The sequence below is a fragment of the Rhinopithecus bieti genome, unplaced genomic scaffold (assembly GCF_001698545.2).
Source record: "Rhinopithecus bieti isolate Rb0 unplaced genomic scaffold, ASM169854v2 scaffold_13551, whole genome shotgun sequence".
Lineage (NCBI taxonomy): Eukaryota > Metazoa > Chordata > Mammalia > Primates > Cercopithecidae > Rhinopithecus > Rhinopithecus bieti.
In genome coordinates, this window is record NW_016807519.1 from 105,987 (window position 1) to 121,229 (window position 15,243).

General features: G+C 37.7%; 1 protein-coding gene across 4 annotated transcripts in view; it reads right to left on the reverse strand.

The window, feature by feature from the left end:
- The window catches only part of PGM3 (phosphoglucomutase 3), a 28,308-nt gene that overhangs the window by 8,234 nt on the left and 4,831 nt on the right, over positions 1-15,243 (reverse strand). For 3 of the 4 annotated variants that reach the window (XM_017882621.1, XM_017882623.1, XM_017882620.1), the window contains 7 exons: positions 13,668-13,735; positions 9,517-9,650; positions 8,412-8,607; positions 6,520-6,677; positions 5,478-5,561; positions 2,717-2,815; positions 1,106-1,219 (listed from right to left, as the gene is read on the reverse strand). In XM_017882621.1, coding sequence (XP_017738110.1) covers positions 1,106-1,219; positions 2,717-2,815; positions 5,478-5,561; positions 6,520-6,677; positions 8,412-8,607; positions 9,517-9,650; positions 13,668-13,735 — 853 coding nt within the window. The remainder of the gene's footprint in view (positions 1-1,105; positions 1,220-2,716; positions 2,816-5,477; positions 5,562-6,519; positions 6,678-8,411; positions 8,608-9,516; positions 9,651-13,667; positions 13,736-15,243) is intronic. The other variant, XM_017882622.1, reaches the window with a different exon arrangement.

Genomic DNA, 15,243 nt, shown 5'->3' on the forward strand with positions numbered 1-15,243 from the left:
GATAAACATGAACAATGAGGTGAAGATCTCCATGGAAGACAATAAAAGGTGTAACAAAGAATACTGAAACTAGCTCTTGAGAAACTTGCCTTTAGTACTCCTTATCTATAAAATAAAATTAGACTGGATAACTCTAAGGCTCAGCCTAACATTCCATCACTCATTTTTCTTTATAATTAGATCCCTTTTGAGATACTACCCCACAATGATAGAGAGCATCAAGATAAAATGGAGAAATATGAGCTTTGGTATAAGATATAACTGAAGATAGATCTCTGTTTCTTCACTTATAAAATGGGAATTACAGTAACACCTCTCCCTATGTTACTGCAAGGATTACACAGTAAGGTATATAAAGTGTCCTATGTGTGCAAGACACTCAAATGTACTGCTTTTCCACTGCCAAACGACACTCCAACCCCAATCCCAACTAACCCACATGTATGTCCTTTGTCAGTGAGACAACCAGCTATTTTTTTTTTTCTTTTTGAGACGGAGTCTCACTCTGTTGCCCAGGCTGGAATGCAGTGGCACGATCTCAGCTCACTGCAAGTTCTGCCTCCCGGGTTCATGCCATTCTCCTGCCTCAGCCTCCAGAGTAGTTGGGACTACAGATGCCCACCACCATGCCCGGCTAATTGATTGTATTTTTAGTAGAGACGAGGTTTCACCCTGTTAGCCAGGATGGTCTCGATCTCCTGACTTCGTAATCCGCCCGCCTCGGTCTCCCAAAGTGCTGGGATTACAGGCATGAGCCACCACGCCTGGCCTGACAACCACTTATTTTTACTTAATTTCCTCGAGGTTTGGTTAAAAAAAAAATAATATGTATATATACACTGAGTAGCTGAATCTGTGATCCAAGGTAGAAGCTGCTCAATATACTTGAAATTTTCCATCATAAGATGCAGGGGAAGGGAAGCATATTAAAAAATGTTCTGTCATTCCATTTCATTATAAATCTCAACTGAATATACCACTATTGCAAGGAAGTCACCAGGCCAGGACGTCTCTACTTTAATTTTGTATGCACCCACACTCTGTTCTATCCATCTTCTGAATAAAGTAAAGGTAACCAAGAGTCCTCTGCCCCATCAGTTCTGACCTGGTTAAACAAGTCAATAATGTTTTCAAGCATCTTAGCAGCTTTTCTTTTCTTATCTTCCAGTTGTTCTGCTGATTGTTTTATCTTCATTTCAACGGCTGTACTAAACAGTGCCTGCAGCAAAAGCATATAAAATCAGTCTCAAAACACTATCCAAAACCTAGTCATAAATACTATTATTCTAGCTAACCCACTTTTCCCTCCTAGTCAATCTGGAGAAACTGAGGGGAAACATAGTGGCAGCCTTAAAATTATGAAATTAATGTAAGATCACATTAAAACCCAGAGGATAGTACTAGGGGAAAATTTTTATTTGTGGATTATATAACTGGCTATAAAAATTTAAACATCTGATTACAAAGAAAACACCACCTTGACAAGAGGCGAACACACACAGTAAGTTCATGTTTTCCCTTCAACCAGCTAAGTCATTTCTGTGCAACCAGGTTACTTAGAGCCTGTCTGTATCCTTTTTACTTTGAAGGAAATCATTCATTGCGACTAGTACAGTTTTATTCTAAAACTTAAGGGTATGAGAGCTAGGCAAAATTAAGAGTTCCTAGTATTTATCAAAATATGGCAAATAATGTCATGGATAGTCATTACAATATATAATTCATCATGCTCCTCAAGAGTCTTACCTCATTTGGAAATACCTTACCCATCTTTTTTTATTGCCTTCTAGAGGCCTAATACTGAGCAAGATTAGCATACTATGCTCAACTACTTGATGAAATACATTTTTCTTGATAAAATAAGGCACAGGCTAGTCACCTGTTTTTGTCAAGTTTTACTGGAACACAACCACACCCATTCATTTAAGCTAGATCAGCAGAGTTGAGCAACTGTAACAGAGACCTTATGGCCTGAAAATCCAAAAATATTTACTATCTACCCTTTAGAAAATAATTTACCAACTTCTCCATTAGATCACTAAAGTTATATCTTAATTGCATTTTGCAGGAACTTATTTTTCCCCTTTTTATATTTATGCCCTCCAAAAGCCAATTTTAAATTAATGAGGAAAATTATTCGGCTTAGATTCAAATGTTCTGATAGCCACCTCAAGTGCATTCATTAAATGAGGTGAGTATAAAACATTTTAAAATATTCTGAACATTATGAATCTACAAAAAACTACTTAACTATACACTTTAAAATGTAATTTTATGTAAAATGTAAATTGAAACATTTTATATGCCTATCACTAGTTTACCTTAAATTCATTTTCATTTCTTATTAATCTATCAACTTTCCAACGTTTTTGCAATCTCACCATAGCGACTGAATTTTTCTTTTCCTCTCCTATGGCCAGCCGAAAATGCATAGACAACATGCTTATAACAAAATTAAGAACTGTAAATTAAAAAAAAAAACTATTCAAAACACCTTAGCGTATCTCTTCACATTGAAAGAAGAATCATTACCAAGTAAAGTAAAAGAGTATCACAGTTTCATAATACATCAATATATAAGATAACCAAAGGATCTTTTTGTCACATCCAATTATTTCAACAAAGTACAATATTACCTATTATTACCTCCCAGATACAGAAATCTCATTATAAAGATAAGTGCCACCTAAGGCCAACTGTAATTAAGAGAACTTACAGTGCCATGCCCATTTGCTTCAAAATAAACTCCAATGTCAAACTCTTGAGCCTTGTGGTGCAAATGTTTTACACCAGTCTTAGTGCAATAGACAGGTACCTATAACACATGCATTTAAAGAAATACAGCAATTACTCAGATGTCAAATGTTCCTTGCATACCTAGTATCCCAGAGACACAAAGGGGATCAAAACATACTGGGGCCAAGTCCAGTGAGGAAAACGATTAAGCATTAAAATACAAAATGGTATGTATACAATGGGAGTGTGAACACACTCTGGAAGCACGTGTCCAGGGGTAAAGCACGGTGAGAGAGATGAGGGGAGCCTTATAAGACACGGAAGATTACAAGTGGGGGCGTGACATGACCTAACAGTTTTAGAAAGCTGTTTAGCTACAGTGTGGAGAATAGCTTAGAGCAGAATTGCAAGCTTTTTCTGTAACAGGCCAGACAGTAAATATTTTAGGCTTTGCAGGCCATATGGTCTCTGTCACAATTGTTCTGCCATTACAGTGCAAAAGCAGCCACAGACCATACATAAACAAATCAACATAGCTCTATTCCAATAAAACTTCGTTTACAAATAGCGGCAAGTTCAATTAGAAGGTTAAGAAATGGAATCAGGATGCTTCTAGGACTAATCCCAGTAAGAAATAGTGGCTGGATCAGCAACAGTGAATAGGGAAAGTCAAGAATGGATGGATCTGAGAGAGCTTTAAGAATGGTTAAGGAAAGACTGATAGTAGAAAAACTGCAAAAGAAAGATCAGCATTAGATTGGATGTAGGAGACCTCAGGAATGACAAGGGCTAAAAATATTTCATCTGGAAGATAGTGAGTTGAGAAGTAACAGTTTCTTAAACTAGGTTATTTTATCTGTAATAAATGTTTAAGACAGAAAATGAATATACTAAAGCAATAACCCAAGTACTGTGAAATAACCCAATCCCTGTGAAACGAAGGCAAATGGGCCCCAGATGGAATCCCCTTGAATGAGCTTATTATAACTATATATTAAAATCAGGTCATAAACTAGCAGCCTCAAGATATATTTCGTTTTGCTCAGCCACTGTTTCTTTTTTGGGCTTTTTTCCTGGTATACACGTAAATTTTCAGTCAGACACTGTTTCTTTCTTAAAAAGTAGGAAATTCACATGAAAATTCAGATTTCCTGCTTCTCTTGAAGAGTGTGACTACCGTTGACATCATCTGGCACACTTCCCTGTTTCTAGCCACCTGCTGCCCTCAATTCACTTTACCTGTCCAAATTCTGCAAGAATCTGACTTTATAATTCCTGCTTTCTAGAGAATGGAAAGGTAACTAAAAGTAGTATAAATGCCAGAACTTGAAACAAGGTACAAAAAAGTTGGAGAACTGCTCGTTAATGAGAAAATATAGGCAAACAGGCTTCCAGTTTTGTCCATGAACCCCGGTAACTGTCCGATCAAGTAGTGTGGTGCCAAGGGTGGTCATCTGGTGGACACCGGAGAAATAACTAGAAACAGAATCTCCCACCACTCCAGAAAACCTCTCCAAAAAAAAAAAGAAGGGCAAGAAACAGTTTTATTACTGAATAAGTATTAAGCCAAACTGATGTTCAATCACAGGCTAATTTGCTAAGAGATAGCAAAGATAAATGCTCACCCTTTAATATAACCAGCAAACACATTCCAATCCAATTTCCTAAGATAAAAGATGGCTAATGACAAAAATTCTCTCCTTGACCAAACTTTAGTCAGGCTCACCTAAGCCTGACTAGGCCTTGTCCTCAGGCATGTCTTCCAATAGCCCGATTTTAATAAGAGTCATGCTAAGTGAGCTTAGCGAGAATCCCTCATCCTGATATATGACCACTCGTGACATCTGATCTGAGTTCTTATTCTCCACCATCCCCCAGGTAGTATGTGACCGCCCTGGCCTACCTTCAGCAAAAGTCCTGTTAGATCAGTTTAGCCAAAATACCACTCACTTACCCTCATGTTTCCTCTCAGTAATTGTTCATCCACTGACCACCACCTGCCCCCACACCCCCTGCTCCTTGGCTAAAAAACCCCACTTTTCCTTACTATATTTGGAGTTGAGCCCAATCTTTCTCCTACCACTGCAAAACTCCATCACATTAGTCCCTGTACCTATCACGACAGTCCTGAATCAAGTCTGCTTTACCATTTTAACAAGTATTATGAATTATTTTTTCTTTAACACTAGTCCTCAAACAGGAAAACTTGACAACACCATTTGTCACACATGGTCTATCCTAAACTTACTTGGTAATAGGGATGGCCACCTGTGTTAACCGCCCTTCTCTAAGGGAGTAATAAAACTTTTCGTACCTCTGTGACAGGTAGATAGTTACAAATTGGACCCAAACACCTATGTTAAACTCTCCTGAGACTGGGAGATAGGTGAGCTATCTTCCTTGATGTTCATATTTGAAGTTGGCGACTCTAGGACCTTAAATAAAAATATTCCTGATCTGTAAAACTGGCTTATTGGGCCTTTAGAAAGATTTACATTTATTACAAAGGCGCAGAGAAAGAATTCACAAGTTTTCTAAAGGAAAACTCCAAGAAAAGGAAAGAAGTTTTCCTTTTTTCATCAAGGAAACTAAATTTTTTCTTATTTATTTCTCTTTACCTTTACATGAACAGCAGCTCAGCTTCATGCGCTAAACATAATCACTTTTATGAAGGCAGTATCTCCCTCACAGAAACATGATACTAATTCAGAAACTACCAGAAAACAAAAATGGTTCAATACCTTCATAACTTCTTCAAGATACCGTGTTGAACTTCCATTTGCATATGCAGTTTGTACAACACCAATATTCAAACTTTCTCCAATCTAGACAAAAACAATGATACTTAACTTGCCATCAAAAGTATGGTCTACGAAAACAAATATAATGAGAGTTCTAAAGGCTAACAAAATTATCAGTCAGTTCAGTTGTGCCTTAGTTTATGCCATAAATGGCTGACTGAAAATTTACATGTATACCAGGAAAAAAGCCTAAAATACATTTGAGCACTATTTAAAGCAATTCTATGAGAAATCCTCTTTTAAGAAGCCTGTATCTCCTGATCCTCACCTCTTTAATTTTTTAAATAAAAGTATCTGGCCAGGCACAGTGGCTCATGCCTGTAATCCCAGCACTTTGGGAGGCCAAGGTGGGTGGATCAACTGAGGTCAAGAGTTCGAGACCAGTCTGGCCAACATAGTGAAACCCCATCTCTACTAAAAATACAAAAATTAGCCAGGTGTGGTGGCGTGCACCTGTAATCCCAGCTACTTGGGAGGCTGAGGCAGAAGAATTGCTTGAGCTCAGGAGGCAGAGGTTGCAATGAGCCGAGATAGCACCCCTGCACTCCAGCCTGGAAATTTCCAGTTACGTTCTGTACTTAAAGCTAGCCTGAGATTTATTTCTAATATAGCAAAATGAAACAAATCTCACATTACTAAGCTTATCATAATCAGTTAATATATCAGATGATGAGATTTCCTCTTAGAATTTAGGGCTTTTATGGAGTGACCACAGAACTCTCATCAAAGTTTCAATTATGATGGAAGCAAAACTTCCTAAAGCTTCAAATCACAAAACTCGGCCAGTATAAGGAAGAAAAGAGTACCTTCAGGTTCCAAAGCCTCAAATGTTCAAATGACTGGGTATTACCACTGCTCTTTTTTTAATTTTCTGCCCACTAAAGAATTTATCATAAATTTTGCCTTTCTGACAAATAACTGTAAAATATGGAACTATTTCACTAAGTCTTGTTTTAGAGGGTAGCCAATCCCCCCACCATACCTCTACCAGGAGCTCTTTAAGGAAACTGCTAATTAACGTTGCTATCTTGTCTCCATCTATGAGATGAAAGTGGCCATCTGCATCATGGTAGTAATAAACAATTCTGTCTGCATCTCCATCAAAAGAACAGCATCTTTCATTGGACTTAATTTCCATTCCTAGCACATAGGATAATTTACATGCATTTCAGTCTAAGAATTTATTATAAAGAGTTTTAGAATTTTCTCTTAAAATTATCATCCTAAAAATCAATGTCTTAATCTTTAAATAGTATATAATCTTTAAATAGTACATAGTTTATTAGTGATTTTACAGGTCAAATTCTTTCACTGCAAAGTGAAAAGAGCATTCAAAATCTATGCTGAAATTTGCTATACTACTACTATAAAATTCCATTTTATAAGCAGTTTGGTTTGGTTAGACAGGTATCCCATAAAGTTTTTTTAAAAGCTACATTTCTGAATGTAATTTACCTAGCACCGTGATCTCCTTTACATAGAAAAAATAATCAGCACTAGATGAGGTATGTGCTTTAATTCTACAGAAATGGTTTTATTTGTTCATACCACCAATAAAAAGAAACACTGATAATTAAGAGCAAAGAATTATAACTTTGAGAGATAACTGGCTTATGAAATTTACATAAAGTTGCTGAAATCTCAGCAATTGTAGCATCAAATTTATTAGAAAATTTGGCTATTCCTTAGCCATGATAGCAGCAGAGTGACAAATCCAACATAAGGCAACTAAGAAGTAAAAGGCTTTTGTCAGGGATGGGATCATAAGATTGACAAAAGGACATGATGCAAGCTTCAGGAAAGCAAGGACTACGGTTTTGTTCATACTGTAGTCCCAACGCCTAGAGCATAAAGAGTAAGAGCTCAGTGTTTAATAAATGAATAAATAAGTGGCAGAACTGAACTGTCAAGTAAATGTCAAAACAAGCAATTCAATGAAAAGGAGCTGAAATTGGTTGACTACACTGACATTTTAAATGCTTATTAAGTAAGGCATAATAACATGAATGAATGAGGCAACTGAATGATGAAGTCTCTAGAGTCCTATTTAAGGGGGGCAGCATCTATCTGACTGCAGTGGACTAATGCCATGTGTGAACATTTTCTGATTTTGGTAAAGAGATGCTAGAGATTCCAATATGTAAGAGAAGTCACGGAATTTTTAAACAGTGGCACACAGACAAACACACAAATGCAGCCAGTCAAACAAAACATAACTGCACGTCAGGTTTGTCCTAAGCAAATAATGTAGGGTCTATTATGCAGATAAATCCAGAACACCTCTTACAACTAAAATCTGAAGAAAAGTTCCTCGTCCTATTCTGCACTGAGTGGAAAACACTGATTACTAACAACTGTATAAGCAGTTACATTCGCTTTCCATAGTATATCTAATTCAGATAAGGTATCTAATAATACTTACTATGCTACCCTCTAGATTTGATTCTCCAAAAGGGATCCCCAGACAAGCACCATGAACAAAGCCTGCAAACTTGATAGAAATGCAAATTTCTATCATATGCAAATCCTATGCCAGATCTCCAGAAACTCAGAAGTGGAGCCCAGGAATCTGTGTGCTAACAAGTCCTCAAAGTGATTCTGACGCATGCCAGTTTGAGAACCTAGAATGCCATTTCCTGACTTTGCTTTCCCCACCTGATTTCCTGGAGACTATGAGGCGTGGTGTGATTTACAGGCAGAGAGAGCAGACCATGTTTCAATTGCTCTGAGAATGGGAAGATTTCTCAATGTCTAAATGTGGCAGAGCCAGGACTAGCTGCATGATTCTTAACTCACTTTACCACCTTCGTTTATAAGTGAGATTGGCTTCAAAGAGCATTAAAAACAAATTTTTACAGTGCTAGTACGACATACCCTGTGGAGGTTTCTGATGACTTTTCACAAAGTCAGCTCCACATAAATGATTGAGTTTCCCCTTGGACCCATCATTAAACAGCTGAACTGACAAGCCCTGTGAGAAGTAGTGTTCCATTTCCTTTAGCTTCAGGGCCCCTATGCCATTTGCACAGTCGACCTTAAGTGATCTGTATTCATCTCCACTGCAGGAAGCCTACAAAGGAAAAAGACACACGGAAGAAAATTTCAAGTTATAAAATAAATGTGAAATATAAAGCATATATACATATGTGCATATGTAAATATTCAGTTAACTCATCTATTTTGATTTTAAATTTTATCAATTATAATTAATTTTATCAATTTTAAAATTATAAAACACTAAAGTAAAATTTAAAAACACCTGGAATAGAACAGTTTCACTGATTGAACAACTGATAGCATAGAGCTTTATTAAAATTTAGTCTCAATTAACAGGGTCCCTTAAAAGTAATATTACAAGGCAGCCATTCAAATGCAAGAATAAGCACACAGACAAATGGGCAGTAATGACATGTCATCCTTTTTATAGTATGTGACATCATCATCAGGCAGATTTGTTTTTTTTCTAATTGTCTCCTCTCCCAGCTATCCTCACCCCAAATTTTAAGTTCTATGAGAGCAAGGGCTTTTAGTTAATTGTGCCTGGTAAGGACATACACTCAGTATTTGTTGTTCAAATGAATTATACTTCTCAAATCTCCCCACATTTAACAAGCCAATATACCTAGAAGAAAATCTCAATAGTAGATGCCTCAGGTATTAAGCCAACAGCACCTACATTAACTAAGATCAAATTCATTCTGAATGAATACTTATGATAACCATCGTCAAGACTCCCACCATGTTTTCTTCCCCAAAGGATCTCAGAATGTACTACGTGCTTTGCCAAGTAAACGCCAATGTAAGTTAGCAGGATACATAGACCAGAACCTTGAGTAGCCCTAGAGCAAAACAAAAAAGGAGATATGCAGCATTTTTGGAAAAGGAAGGAGGAGGCATGACAAACAAGATAATCTGTTCAGTAGACTATGTTACTTTATTCATTTGTTTGAACTCTAACCATGTTCAATAAACTTTTCACCTGTTTGGTGAGTTCCACAAAAGCCTTAGAGAGTTTCTGGTAGTAACCTTCTACAGTTGCCTTTCCATATCGGCCACCCGTGTTTCGACAATACACCATGTAGTGCAGCTGGGGTGTTGTTAACAAGCCATAATCTATCATAGAAATACAAAAAGCAATTCACCATATTTCTTAACAAAGAGAAAAAAGTTTAAATGCATTCATATGTAGGAATTTCAGGATGACAAATCCTTTTTTGTCATCTCAGACATCTTAGAAAACAAAAATGATCTTAAAAAGAAATATAACTATTAGTAGCCAAAAAAAAAAAAATCACTACATATAAACAGGTAATAATGTAAATATAAAGCAATGTCGACAAGTAATAATTGAGTTCTTTCCAGTAACATTGCAAACTACGTAATTCAGATGAATCATTCTGGAAACAACTAAAATGCTAGATAAAAGACAAAAATCTCCTTTTAAAAAGAACTACAGTGCTGGCAAGTTACAGAATTATCAGGCCGAAACATACCTGAAGGCAAGAACTCCAAGATCTAAGCTAGTCTGGAAGCCAGTTTTGTTCTGAAGTAATTCCTCTAAACTAGAAATTGAGCTACAGTTTTCAGAGCAAAAAAAGCCCACGCTGATCTAAGATGCAGAACCCAGTAGAAGACTAGACTCTCATGAAGTTGAAATCCCAAAGAACTATACCTTCAGTGTGAGGATGAGTCAGAAATTAATCACCCCATGTCACCACTCCCACAACAGTTATCTTAACACTAAGCAGGGAAGAGGGGAAAACCCATTCTTGAAGAGCTGTTACCAAGCACAGGCCCTCAAATGAATTTCCTGCCCAAACATACATAACCGCAGGAGTCCAAAGGAATTGTGTCAGATTTTTTTTTTTTTTTTTTTTTTTTTGAGATGGAGTTTCACTGTATCGCTCAGGCTGGAGTGCACTGGCACCATCTCAGCTCACTACAACCTCTATCTCCCAGGCTCAAGGGATTCTCCTGCCTCAGCCTCCCAAGTAGCTGGGATTACAGGTGCCTACTACCACACCTGGCTAATTTTTTGTATTTTAGTAGAGACAGGGTTTCACCATCTTGGCCAGACTGGTCTCAAACTCCTGACCTCAAATGATCCACCCACCTCGGCCTCCCAAAATGCTGGGATTACAGGTGTGAGCCACCACGCCCGGCCTGTCATGAATCAATTTAAAGTGAACCCAGCCAGTGCCCCAGGTACCCAGCAGAAGCCAAAGACTAAACTTTACTAAAGGACTGTACTTTCATTATAAACCTCAAAAACATCCCGTAATTTTCAAAAAAAAAAAAAAGAAAAGAAAGAAAACCAGCTTACAGTTAAACATAGCTAACTTGTAAGAAAAGCACCAAGAGCAAAAAACAAAGAAAAATGGATAGCAAAGCTGGACCAGTAACCAATAAGTAAATATTCAGTGACTAAACCTGTCAGTTGGACCTGAACCTCAAACACAACAATTTGGAGGCAAAAAGGAGTCACTTTAAATTCTTGAGCCCTGAAGTGATTTAACAGAAATGGTACCTTATGAAGGCAACCTTAGCTCTGGTATAATGATGAGATGGGAGGAGATGGAGAAGCTCAAAAAATGCAAATAAGAGCTTAGGTTAGTTTAATGGAAGTGTTGACTAGAGGAACCCATTATTCTAAAAGACATGCTAAAGGAAGAAACAAAATAATTTTATGACCAATATCAAAATTACCAAAGAAACATTTACTAAATGACTAGTTTATGTACCCAATGAACAGCATTATCTATTCAACTCATCAACTCAGAAACCTGGAATGTGTTCTTCACAGTTCTGTTCTCCCCATATATCACAAAATCCTTTGAATGCAATACCAGTTTTTCAAGAGTGGCCTAGCTGGTCTCTTTCCTTCTTACAACTCTCCTTTCCCTTCTCTCTACGACAAACAGAGGACTGGCTTAAATGAAAATGTGATCACATCACTCTCTTGCATAAAATCCTTTAATGGAGTCCCACTGCCTCTGGAATAGAGCCCAGGTTCTTGCCATGACCTCCAAGGTTTCGTATGAATTAGCCCCACCTTACCTCCCTACTCTTCTAACCCCCATTCTCCCTACATTAACCTTTTTTCATTTCCTGAAATACACTAAGCTGAAGAGAGAAATGAAGGAAAGCTTAAAAAAATTACCCTCAACATTTTCTAGACTAAAACACTAGAAGAGTGATGGTTCTAGAGATGGAATGAAAATGCTGAAAAAGACAACCATTCTGGGGATGACAGAAAGAATAGTTTGGGGCAGGGTGAACACGACATAGAAGCAGGCCACCTAAGGGAGGACACCACTCAGATCAATGCTTTACAAATTGCAGGCCACAGCCTGCCAATGGGCCATGGAATCTACTTAGTGAGACACAAACCAGCATTTGTGCATTTTAAACAGATGATTGCATGTCATGTAGGAAGGATGAGCATTGTTTATTCAAACTATTATTTCAGTTACACATACAAGCACACATTGACATGTCATGACACATAATGGGTTTCTTACTATGGGTTGTGATACACAGTCAAACAGAAACAGACTACTAGAGGGAGGTACACATCAGGTAGTAAAACATGTTTGATGAATTAATAAATGAATGAGGCTGGGCGCGGTGGCTCATGCCTGTAATCCCAGCACTTTGGGAGGCCAAGGCAGGCGGATCATGAGGTCAGGTGATCGAGACCTGTCTGGCCAACATGATGAAACCCCATCTCTACTAATACAAAAATTAGCCAGGTGTGGTGGCACATACCTGTAATCCCAGCCACTCAGGAGGCTGAGGCAGGAGAATCACTTGAACCAGGGAGTCGGAGATTGCAGTGAGCCAAGATCGAGCCACTGCACTCCAGCCTGGTGACAGAGTGAGACTCCATCTCAAACAATAAATAAATAAATAAATAAATAAATAAATAAATAAATAAATAAGGTAGCTCAAGCTATGGCAGTAGAGATAATCATTCAGAAATCATGCAGAATGAAAGAGAGTCCCGAGGAATGTCCTCCCTGAAAGAGACAGAAGAGGGGCCAACAGAGAAGACCAATATGGAATAGTGGCCAAGTAGAAGCTCAAAGAAAGAGCTTTAACATTATGGAAAGCTACAAAGACTTCAACTGTAAGAACTTTAAAGCATAAATTATTAAAATTATTTTTAGATCACAGCCCCCTCTGAGTATCTGAGCAGAGGTACTTGTACACTCCCTGGGAAAGTGCTTGTGCGGGCAACACTCTGTACATCGTATCATGAGGTCCACAGGTCCTCTGGAGCAGTCCCAGACATGCCACAGAGGTCCCTGGTTAAGAATCCCTACTTTACAATATCCACAAGATTTGGCAATAACAATGCAGATGGATGCCAGGGATGGGCTGGGAAGACATTTATTTCACGGAGAGGTAAGGATAGAGACTCACCTGCAGAAGGCTGAAGAATGATAGAAGAGGAGGAAACAGACAAGGTAAGCAGAGCAAGCCCTCAGCAGAGGCCAGACTGACTGTGCAGGAAGGGAACACAGTCAGAACTCAGTCAGAGGAGGTTTCAAAGGTCAAGAGTGGATGTTTGTTTTAATGAGAAAGATCTCACACCAGGAAAATATTTACCTCAAAACATAGTGGAGGCAATGCCTTCACAATAGACACAGTGTGAGAAGGGGATCCTAGTGTGTTTCATTTAATTATCTGTCATTTGATATAACATAAAGAACTATCTGTCAAAGATACTGCCCATCACTACTTGACAGGTAACAGCTGATTTCACAGGAGACCAGCTATTAGTGAAAATCTAATATTGACAAAGCTCCCCAGAATGATCATCTTCAAGTACTTAAAAAGGTTTTTATTTGAGGAAATTCAGCCTTACCAAAGTAAAGGAAGTTACATTTGTTCAGAATTTCTCACCTATAATCTCCTATAGTACTGCCATAGGTAAAACAAAACATGCCTGCCCAGAAACGACCTGGAAGATTATTTATAAAGTTAGCATTTTGTATCCAGGAGTTCATTTTTTAAACATTTTTTGTTCATCTGTATTTTCACACTTTTCTACATAAATATACATTACTTTTGTAAATAAAAGTTTTTTAAAGATTGTTTAATTTCCAACTCAGGATAACTACATACCATGGAATTGACCTCCTACAACAGTCACACCATCTATTACGGATTGTGAAAGTTTCTCACTGCTGGGCCTAGGAAAGAAAAGGAAGAAAATAATATATCCTATCCAGAAACTGGCAGGGTTGCTGATTCTGCAAGCAAATGCTAAAATTACACGTCACAAATTTCAAAATAATAAGTTCCTTGTATCTGAACTGAAAACTATAAACTCTGAAGATACTGGTAAATTAGAAGCATTTTCCAATAGCCTTTCGCAATTTAGTTCTTGGAAAAATTTTGGCTTTTAAATGAATTTATAAAATAAAGGACACTCTTAACCACACCATACCCAAATACCTTTTCAAGTTTGACTACAGCAACATGTCTGAACTCTAAGAACAGTAACAATAAACACTGAATATACACAGTATATATAAGACAGTTCTTGTATTAAGCCACCAAAGATACAGAACCTGTTTTCCATTTTGTAAAGTCAGAACAAATTATCTATCTGAAAATAAAACAGATTAAAAAACTGCCTTGGCGAGGCACAGTGACTCACACCTGTGATACCAGCACTTTGGGAGGCCGAGGCGGGTGGATCACGAGATCAAGACCATGCTGGTCAACACGGTGAAACACCATCTCTACTAAAAATACAAAAATTAGCTGGGCGTGGTGGCACATGCCTGTGGTCCCAGGTACTTGAGAGGCTAAGGCAGGAGAATCGCTTGACCTCCACAGGTGGAGGGTGCAATGAGCCAAGATTGTGCCACTGCACTCCAGCCTGGTGACAGAGCAAGACTCCATGTCAAAAAAATTAAAAAAAAAAAAAACTGCCTTGTAGGAAAAGATGTTTTATCACTTAGATTAGTTAATAGTTAAGAACCAAATACATGTGGGATGGCTTTACTGTGGTGGGATAATGTACTTCAGAACATAAGTTACTTGGCTATTTCTGCTACTATCATCGGTATCTGGAAAACCCTCTGGTAACACAACAGAGGGTAAGAAAAACCAGTCCAGGTATTGGAGACTGAGTAGAAATTTCCTTTTGAAAGAATATCAGGTTAAAATCAGATCTTATGCAAAAGGAAATGCTACTGTTGCAAAGTATACTTTTCATCTAATATTTTACAAAAATACATTTTTGTTAAGGATGGCAAAAGCTGCGAAATAATATTATACTTTTCAGTGAGCTCCAGCATGGAAAAATGATATAAATATTTGAAACAATAATAACAGATTACAAAGTAAATCTTTAAAAATAATGAGTTCAAATCATGTGTTAGGACTCTGTAGGGGAAAAAAAAACCTACAGAGGGAGTGGGAGACATTTATTTAGTGCTTCTCTTGTGTCAGGAAGTATTTTCCATATATTATTCTGCAGCTTGGGTTTTGGAGTAGGGTTTCGAACCAGAGTCAGACTCCAAACCCCAAGCTGCAGTAGTGACTTAGCTACTACATCCTACTAAAAGGCCATGCAGGTAGACATGCAACTCAGAGTAGTTCCACTTTACTTCTTTCCATTTGTCTTGGATTAAAACTGATACAATCGTTTATATCATGTTCCCAAAGCTTTTTTTTTTTTTTTTTTTTT